The 10,473-nt window shown below is 33.9% G+C and overlaps 1 protein-coding gene across 2 annotated transcripts in view; it reads left to right on the forward strand.

Annotated features, from left to right (window-relative positions):
• LOC111465638 (protein MON2 homolog) overlaps positions 1–10,473 on the forward strand; it is a 45,851-nt gene that overhangs the window by 14,738 nt on the left and 20,640 nt on the right. For both annotated transcript variants that reach the window (XM_023110124.1, XM_023110132.1), the window contains exons 8-14: positions 2,054–2,108; positions 2,210–2,266; positions 2,377–2,478; positions 4,871–4,951; positions 5,064–5,116; positions 7,793–7,862; positions 10,105–10,168. In XM_023110124.1, the coding sequence (XP_022965892.1) occupies positions 2,054–2,108; positions 2,210–2,266; positions 2,377–2,478; positions 4,871–4,951; positions 5,064–5,116; positions 7,793–7,862; positions 10,105–10,168 (482 nt within the window). The remainder of the gene's footprint in view (positions 1–2,053; positions 2,109–2,209; positions 2,267–2,376; positions 2,479–4,870; positions 4,952–5,063; positions 5,117–7,792; positions 7,863–10,104; positions 10,169–10,473) is intronic.

The raw sequence follows: 10,473 nt of genomic DNA on the forward strand, positions 1-10,473 counted from the left end.
AAAAAAAAAAAAAAAAGAACAAAGTATCATAAGCATATTGGATGTGGGTTATATGCACCTTCTCTTTGCCTATCTTGAATCCTTCTATAATGTCTCTTTCTTTACAAGCATTCACAAGTTTCTAAAGGAATCCTTACTGGAGTGAAAGGGAAAGGGGACAAGGGGTTCCTTTGCCCCAAGCCCCTGGAAACAATGGATTTCCCTTGGTCTTCCATTAGTTATGATAGAGAAACGGGAGGTCCTTTTTGTAGTTTGTTGGGCTCCTTTAGTTGGATAATTTTTTTTTATGTCCTTGTACGTCCTTTCATTTCTCTCAATGAAAGCCTTTTTTTTATTTTTTATTAAAAGATGATGATAGAGATCCAAGAATCCATTTTATCCATTTGCTTCCAAACCTCCAAGATTATTATACGAATGTCAGTAGAAATGTTGTTAGAGTATTAAGGGTACATTAGTAGTTAGGGCGCATTTTAGGATATTTGGTTTATAACTAGAGGGAGTGAGTGGAAGAGGGTAGACATTTATTCAATGGGTTTGGGTTAGGGCTTGAGTGAGAGTGGTCAAGAAAGTGGAGGTTCCAAGTACCTTGAGTATTTTTTTATCTTGTAGCTATGTTACTTTTACATTGAAATATTTTTGGGGTTCTATCAAATTGGTTTCAAAGTTGCCCGTTCCGGCCATGGAGTTAGATGCAAATGTACATGAGAATATGTTAAACATTTTATGTGAAGTGGTGGAGTGTTTGAATTAGATTTTCGATTCATTTCAAGATACATTGAAACAGAGTTTCAAATAAATTAGAGAGAGAATGGCAGTGAGAAGAGAGAAGATAATATTGGCAAAGATGAAAAGAAAAGAGAAAAAAATCACGATAGAGTTGGGTAGCTCAACTAGCAAATGGATGGCCATTAGAGTGAAGTCACAAGGACAAAAGCATCATTAAAATACTCAAAAGAGGAAGGAGGATATAAAGAATGAGAAATTGATGGAGAAAAAAGTAAGAATAGGTTGAAGAAACGAACTAGGTCACACAGACAAGATGAAGGAGTCCAAAAACATGACTTTCAAAATGAACCAATGAAGACGATATGGGGAGGTTGATTCATTGTCCGTGGGTATTCAAAAGCCTCATGAAGGGGCTGGGAGGGAGTTTAAACCCACAGAGGCGAGATGTCCAAGGGAGATCTATCGGCAAGTAGAGATTGGTGATAACAAATGTTCAAAGAGAGGTCTCTAGCAGTTGCTCCTTCTATGGCTGGAGATGGAAAACGTTTTTAGAGACGCCTATGCAAGCATTGTGAAGAGGCAACAAATGAATCAAAGGTTGATGGACATGAGGAAAAAGGGAATAGAAAAGGACAAGTGCTTAATGGAGACTGACACCAACAATGAACATATGCGGAGATAAATATGAAGTTCTGGTGAAGGTGGAAACGCAACCTTCGTGAAAATGGAATTTGATAGGAAAATGATCTGAAGTAGTTCTTGCAAGTCTAGTCACTCTTACTGTGGAGAAGAGGTCCAGCCATCCTCCCATAATTAAGAATCTGTTCTGATTAGATAAAGTAAGTGGGCTTCTAATGCGTGCCCAAGTAAATGATAAAGTAGGTTGAAAATGACATCATATTTGGCAAATCTATCTTGAAGAGGTTTCCTTCTCCCTTTCCAGCTAGGTATCCTTCTAGTTCCTCATTTGTAATCAAAACTGGATCCAAAATCTGTGATTTGGGCAAATACAATTAAAGCAAGTATTTCAGAAATTTTGAATGAAAGAAAGGGTGTTTGATGATAAATTTACTGCGATGGAAGAAAATTGATGTTCATAAATATGAAGCATCTTCATAGTGCTCCTTATGTTCTTTATTTTTGTAATTTTTCTTCGAGGGATTTCTTGTGCATTTGGGATTCATTTTTATACCCCTGAGTTTGGGATCTTTGATTGTGTAAGGTTTACTTATCTACTCGTACAGGGACTCTCTCTGTAACTTTCACTGATTTAATGAATGTCGTTTTCTCATGTTTTTTCTCTTAATATTTTATTTGTTATTTGTAGGTTCATTTTGTCAAATTATGTAGCTGTCTTCAGGATATTAGTTCCATATGAGCAGGTGGTTACTGTAGTTTACCTAAGAAACTTGTACTTTGACATTTATATGTTTTTTCTTTGATAAAATTTTAATATTGAAATGATTACTTAAAAATTTAACAGGTTTTGCGTCATCAGATATGTTCTCTTCTTATGACATCACTTCGTACAAATGCTGAGGTGATTGATTTGGAAAATTTGTGAACTAAATCTTTAGCTTCGATAACCATTCTTGTTGAGATCTTGGTAACAAATTGGCTTCCTTTTGCCCCATTTCCATGTCATGTTAGATTGAAGGTGAAGCAGGGGAGCCTTATTTCCGACGCATAGTCTTGCGGTCAGTTGCTCATATTATCAGACTATATAGTACATCCCTCATCACTGAATGTGAGGTCTGTTCTATGAGAATAACTTTTTGATTGTGACATGATAATTTGGATAATGAACTTTATTAATAGTTCTTTGTTATTGTTTGACATCCATTACACTTGGTATGCACTTATTCAACCTTAATTAGTTCAAAAATTTCAGCACCAATACTTGAATGCTTCATATGCATCAGACCTTCTGATAACTGTTTTAGTTCTTATTTATAATAGTTATAATTGCTAATTGTGTATACCTTACCAATATCAGGATAAGTATTCCCATTTTCAATAACAATGCCTATGTTTTTGCTTTTTTGGTGGCTTGAGGAAAGTTCTTTATTTAGTTTGTCTCATCCAAAATATTCTTGGTGTCCAACTGGTCGGACTTCATTAAATCTGGTTTGAGAGGGATCAAAGGATATTTTAAGATAAGCCTAGAGTTCGGATTGAGAATTTTGATTTAGTTATTGCTATTATCGCTATTATCTCTAAGAAGCAAACTTTTGATTGATGGGTATTAATTACAAAAGAGGAGGGAATAACCCACTGAGAAGTCCTGAGGAGAAAACAAAAGATTACTTCAATTGGTATTCATAAAAAGATAGTCGTAATTATCTTTCCATGAGTACCAATTGAAGAAGAGGTTTTTGTGGTAAGTTGGAGTCTGTACGGTGTTGTAAGGTCGGAGGAGAGACAACAAAACTCTCTAGGAGTGTTGAGAGGGGCCCTTGTGATGTTTGGTCCCTCACTGGGTTTTTGTATCTCATTGGATGTCCATGACGAAGTTTTTTATTTTTTATTTTTTTATTTTTAAATTTAATATTTTTTTATTTATAATTATTTACTAGGTCTCATTTTATTGAGCTGGATTCCCTTAAATAGTATTTTTTTAGGTGCTTTTTTTTAATCCCCTGTATTCTCTTTTTTTCTCAACTAAATGAAAGTTGAGTTCTTATTTAAAAAAAGAAAGAAAGAAAGAAGATAATTGTAATTATAGAAATTTGATAAAGTGTGCTTGAGAAGGAATACCATATATATTTTTCTTGGTAAGAAACAAAGGAATACATCTTTGTGTCTTGAATGTATAATCTTTTCTGATAAGAAACAAAAGAAACAAAGGAATCCCATAATTTAACAATGCCCGGAAGCTCAAGCCACCCTCCAGATCTTTTTAATTTGTCTAGAAAAGATGGGTCGTTTTCATTTTTTCCATAAAAGGAAACAAGAATTTTCATTGATGAAATGAAAAATTACATAAGGCTAGGAAGAAAACATTTTGTTTTTGACCAAGTGGCCAAAAAACTTTGGACACATGATGGACACACCATAGACACATCCTAGACACGCCATTCAAAAATCCAAACCTTTCAAGTGTCTGCGGTAGAATGATGATGTTGGTGGAGGCAGATGTTAGCAAAGCAACGACATTAATAGAGAGGGTCAATGTGGAAGTCCATCAAAGGTATAGGTGGGGAGAGATGGAGAGTGAAGAATATGGGGAGGGGGGAGGGAAGCATAATGAAAAATACCTTGGGGAGGGAAGAAGATTTTAGGGTTAGGTTTTTTTATTAATTATTATTCTTAAATTACAAACTTTTTCATAAATTTGTTATGTGGGCTTTTAATGGATACTTTTGGCATGTTTTCTTTTGTCCTTACTGAATTTAGGTGGGCTCTTGTGATTTATTAGATTTCATGTTCAATTAAATTCTAAACTTAACTCAATGGGCAATTAAGAGCGTTTGTGTAGACAATCTAGATTCTCTTTTAGGTTTTCAAATTTCTTTGTGTTCAATGAATATGCCTTTGGTAGATGTGTTTTTGAAAATTGTTCTCCAATTATGTGATCCAAATGGTGGAAATTCTGAAACAAATTTTTTATGTTGTCATTGTATTCAAATTTTGAATATGAAAGTTTTAAATGTAGAATTATATTAAAAAACTATGTTCACGTTATGTCTGGGTCCATGCTTCTTGGGGTCGCGCATAAAAAGAACTGAAAAAAACTATTAGGCATGCTTGATTACATGGTTCTGAACCCAAACATGCTTGAAAAACTGGCCTACAAAGCTAAAAAGCTATGCGACCTTTACAACAAATGCCCATATTTCAAACTGCGCATAAGCTTGCATCATCTATTGCACTGCCCCAAGAAAAACTATCTGCTTACATATTTAGACAACACTTTTAAAAGGTATAAACACTTGAAGCAATAACCAAAGCATCTTGAAAGGAAGAAAACAGCACCAACTATATTTTTCTATCTTAAAGGACCTTTGGCTAGAATGGAGTTCTTTGATACCTGTATTTTAGTCTCATTTCTGTTGAAGCTAAGTAATGGAGTTTTTTGCTTCTCATTGAGAATCTAAATCTATTGTATAACTATAACTTTTTTATTTTTTTATACTAAATGCAGGTTTTCCTCAGTATGTTATTGAAGGTTACTTTTCTTGATCTACCACTGTGGCATAGGATTCTTGTTCTTGAAAATTTGAGGGTAACTCTAATTAAGTTGATTATATGTGAATTGGTGGTTTGAATTCTGGCTTTGTTTTTGTTTTGTGTGTGTAGAAGTTTCTAATAATTAGAATTTGTCACGATCTTGATAGGGTTTTTGCATGGAGGCTAGGACATTGCAGGTTCTTTTCCAGAACTTTGATATGTGAGCTTACCAACTCCCGTTTATTTTATTTAATTGTGTTTTACATACAAATTAGAAAATGCATGTCCATAGCAGTTTAAATCTTTGAAGATACTATATTTATATAATTAAAAACCTTTTGGGTTTCATAGAAAATATTGTAAAACATTATATTAAAATAAATTGATAAATAAATAAATGACTTTTCATAAATAATTGAATTATAATAAAACATGAAAACGAGTGGGGGGATTTGACCCACATCTACCGTTCACCTCTCTCGATCCAAATGACAAATGGAGTTAAGAGCTTGAAGCAAATGGTATTTTCTCCTCGAAATCTTTGCTAGAAGACATCAGCTACAAAGAGACAGACCAATGAGGTCTTGCCGTATAGTATATGGACTGATCACTACCCAAAGAAAATCTGAAAATTAACATTTTCTTATAGGAGTATTACACTGTGCAGTCCTCACCTATGACAGATTGCAGCATCACTACCTATAATGGCTCTAGGGATGGCAAAAAAATACCCGTGGGGATCCCAACTCTGGGCGGGGAATCGCTGATTTGACTGGATGTGGAGTCGAATCGGGGATTCTTTTGAGTCTCAGACAGGGATGGGGATTGACCTGAACCTGCCCCGAATAATATTATTTGATTATTTAGATATAAAACGTATATTATAAGTGTTTATATGTGCGTGTGTATGTGTTATAAACCCTTTACTGTGTAGTATCTGTTTTTAGTTCCTATTTTTCTTTTCTTTTTTTTTTTTTTTAAAAATTTGTATTATACTGTTACTAGACATAATTTTGTAATATAATAGTTTTGATATTAAATTTATAACAAAAATATATTGAATATTTTAAAAATTAATCATTTAATAAACAAAAATATAACAATACGAACATAAAAGTAATAATTTTAATATATGTATTGATTTTTAATTATTTTGTGTTAAAAAAATAAATAATAAAAGATAAGAAATTTTCCTTGTGGGGTCCAATCCTTGAACAGAGATTTCTTGACTCCTACCTGACTCCTCAAAACGGGGAATTGGACGGGAATGAGGATGAAAAATTCCCATGAGGACAGAGATGGGGAGTGCATCCTTGATCTCGCCTTCTTCCGTTGCCATCCCTAGTGTTTTATCTCCACATTGGTGTATTCTCGACAACAAGGAGAGAGTCCTGAAGTCAACTTTTCTATCTTTGTGGGTTTGCCTGCAAACTTTGTAGTATATATATATATATATATATATATATATATATATATATTTTAAATTTGCTAGTGCCCTCCCTATGGACCTTCATGAACTCCTCTCTCTTATTCTGGGGTCATCCTCTCGGAGATAAGAAAAAGCTTCTTTGGATGCATATTGTCGGAGCCTTTTTTGTTGTTAGTTTAGATTATGAGAAAACATTATATCTTCAACAACATAGCTTAATCTGGTTAATTGGGAGGTAGATGGTTTGGCGTGTGGAGTTGACTAAGTGGTTGTGGTTGTTTTTCATGGAGCCTAATGCTGTGTGGTACAAGGTCATTGTTAGTTAGTATGGCTCGTACCCTTCTGAGTGGGTTGCTATGGGTGGTACCAAAAGGCCTGAGAAGTTAGTATGCTGTGTGGCACAAGGAGAGTGAACTTCATTTTGGCTTGTGTTGGGTGTGGAATGGTGATTGTTACATGCTAAGACTGAGAAGGTGCATTTGAGTTTGCCTTCTCGTGAAAAGGGAAAAGTTTTGTAGTACGCTAGTTTCTTCACTATCTTGTGGGGAGTTCAGCTCGAGAGAAACAATAGGATGTTTAAAATTGAGGAGTGGTCTTGTGATGAGTTTGGAGAGGTAGTGAGGTTTAATGCCTCCTTGTGGACATCGGTCACTAGGCCCTTTTATACTTATGATCATGGTTTGATTTTGTCGGATTGGAGTCCCTTTTTGTTGGGCTTGGTTTTCGTTATGCACTTGTTTTCTCTTTTATCTTTCTCAATGAAAGTTGGTCCCGTACTAAAGAAAAAAAAAAAAAAAAAAAGTAAAAAAGACAATAAAGCTCAATCTTTTGATAGATTTTGATCATGCCATCTTCCTAGTTATATCTTGGTGTAAATTATCCCCTCCTTTTTCTTTCTTTAGCGTTGATTTTCTTTTGGTCCTAATGGAATAGTCCTATGTCACTCCCTTGGCTTGGGAAACTGCGCCTCTATTTGTTTTTTTTGCAAGTTCCTTACATAATGAAATTGTTTTTTTATTTTATTTTTATTTAAAAAAGAATACTATTGCAGAAGTGTAACTCGTGGCACACTCGGTAGACATTTTTGCTTTTCTTCTGTCGTTGTTACCTAAGAAAATGTAAGAGTGTGAACGTTAAATTACTCTAAGTTGGCAACAGGGTTAGAGATGTATACACTCATGATATCATAAAACATATAACATGAGTTATGAAATCCTTTTAACAGTCAAAGATATTAGAACATAATTTATGTTCTCTTTCTAAGCCTTTAATTGGCTTCTATTTACCGGATATATGCTTTAACTGGATTTTATATCTTTTTTTATTGTTTTTCTTTTACCGTTTTTGTTTTCACTATCTTGTGGGGTTGGTATTCTGTAAGCATTAGACTTTTAGGTTTTATTGTTTCTCACAGGACATCTGTGTACCCCAATGTATATTAATTACTTATTTTCATTGATCTTGCAGGCATCCGAAAAACACAAATGTTGTTGAAGGCATTGTTAAATCCCTTGCTAGAGTTGTCTCCAATGTTCAGGTATTTATTTCAATTTCTCAACTGTCACTTTTCCAGGTAGCTTTATGACTTGGGATAATTAGCAGTAAAAGGGTAAAAGAAGAAATGAGATGGAGGAAATGAGAAATCAAGATTGGTTATGAGGAAAAAAGGATTGAACACAAGAACACTGGCTCCACTTGTTGGAATATCCAAGGACATCAATACAATACAAACTTAATTAGTGGAAAATTCAACAACTCTGTTTGCATGTGGAATTAGTTTGTTTCACTGTGGTGTAGCCTATTATGATTCAAAAGTGTTCAATACAAGAGATCGACCCTCTATTGATAGAGAATTGAATAACAAACTAAGTACTTAATAAATTACAAAAGATTTTAACCGAAGTGAGTAAACTAACTCACTATGTCAATTCTGTTTTTAGGTATTATGTATCTTCAACATTATGTTTGGGTAGCTTTCTTTCTTTGTTTTTTTAATTCTTTTTTTTTTTAATCTTGAATTTCTTGCCATGTGTAACTTGTTTCAATTTCTTCTGGAATGCTGCCCATTGACTTTTGGTATTTACCTTCAGTTTGAGTTAGATTATTTGGCTCTAAATCCGAATTGAAATTTTTATCTGTCCAATGATGTTTGTGGTCAAGGAATCCACTTTGAAACTTTGGCGTTGTCCTTTTCAATTTTTGGTCATAAATGACCTTAGTTTGGATGAAATTGATGTGTTAAAATTTAGAACCTTTGTACAACGTCCAAGATTATTTCTCACTCTTGCTTGATACCAACATTTTGTAGGACTCTCATAATCAATCCAAAATTCATCTTCATATTCGTTTGAGTCCTCAACATTTGATAGGTGTTCTCATGGATCATAATAACAATAAGAATTGAATTGAGATCACAATTCTTGTGCAACTCTTGACCCAAAATCTCTTGCTTTTATCCAAGAGCTCATGTTCTTCAAAGTCTATTCCATGAACGGTAAGATATTTCTTTCTTGCACCACTGGTTCCTATACCAAGCCATGAAATCGTGAATCATAATCAAAATATTAAGATCAATTCTTGGTGGAAGAAATAATCTCTAGTTCTTGGAGTCATTGGAATCGGAACCCAATCTTGATTTCCATTGTCTTCGAATCCAACCTTGCACGAATCAGAATCCCACTCTTGATTTCTATTGTATGGTTGAAATCTTTGTCTTTCTTGTGCATTATATCTCCAACAGCTCATCTTTCTTAGGTTGTAGTTCTTAGTTCTTACAAATCTTGTATTGGATTTTGGTTTTCCATCATGGCGTCTATTTCTATGATCTTTTCTTGCAAAGAGGGTATTCCAACAGGTATCCCCTTGTAATTTGGCGTGCACAGTCTTCTGACAAAGGAGATAACTATTCAACAAATCTAACCCGAAGGATTATCTGATCAATCAAAAGTATTGTTTCCTTTTGGAAAAAGAAAAGGAGCTCTGAGCATAAATTGATGTTGTATAAAAACCTGATAATTTTTGTCTCTTTTGTCTGGTGGTGGCTAATTTGTGGTACATATATTTGATATTATTGGAATCCTAATGCCTTTTCTGTGGGGCATAAAAGAGTTTGTGCGGCCATAGTTCGAAGAAGAGAAAACAACAGATTTTGCTTAGTAGTAACTACTTCATGATTCTTTTGGATGTTTGGCTCAAAAGAAATGAATGAATTTTCATTGGTGAAGAAAGGAATTTGGATCAACTTCTGGATGCAATTGTTTTTCCTTCCTCTTGTTGGTGTCTTTAATCTAAAAACTTTTTCTGTAATCACTCTCAACCTTTTATGCAAACTAATTGAAGATCTTCCTGAAACTTCGTTATTCCTTTTTGAAATTTCATCATATCATAATCCTGTATCTAAGAGATGGGGCTCCAAAGATACTCGAATGAAGTCTGGATTATTATTTTAAAGCTCAAAATGAAATTTGCAACGCCTTAAAGAAATTGGTCAAACGAACTAAGTCTTAGAATCCCTCATGACTCTAAATGATTGCTTCATCTACAAACTTGAGGTATTAGATATTATAATATCTCTCCCAACTCCAAAAAGCAACCATGCTTTTCTAATTAATAATCAAACTTTTATTGGGAAAAAAATAAAAGTACAAGGGCAAACAAAAGGAGAGCCCACAAAAAAGCAGCGACAAACTACAAAATGGGCCTCCAATCAAGATATGAATGATTAATAAAAAGAGATAAATGTCAAACTATTTACTAATAAAAGGATATGGATATTGTAGGTCCATGAGATGAGTGAAGAAAGCCTGGTAGCTGTCGCTGGAATGTTTAGTAGCAAGGCCAAAGGTACTATTTCTCTATTTAGCTTGCCTTGTTAAATTAAATTACTCTCTTTCTATGTGATCGCTTAAAGTTGTAGTTTGCTTCTTTTCCCACATTATATCTGTTGCTACAATCAATCTGAAGTTCTTTTGGTCTTGTTTATTTATTTATTTTTGTTTATTTTTGACTGGGCAGAAGTTGCTTCTCCTCCATGTTATCATAAGTATAAACTTTTGGACTATGGATATTTCAGACATGCTAATCCTAATGATTTATTGACTGCCTGCAATTTTTTTTTTTTTTTTTTTTTTTTTTTTTTTTTTTTTTTT

This window comes from Cucurbita maxima, unplaced genomic scaffold (genome assembly GCF_002738345.1).
Source record: "Cucurbita maxima cultivar Rimu unplaced genomic scaffold, Cmax_1.0 Cma_Scf00002, whole genome shotgun sequence".
NCBI lineage: Eukaryota > Viridiplantae > Streptophyta > Magnoliopsida > Cucurbitales > Cucurbitaceae > Cucurbita > Cucurbita maxima.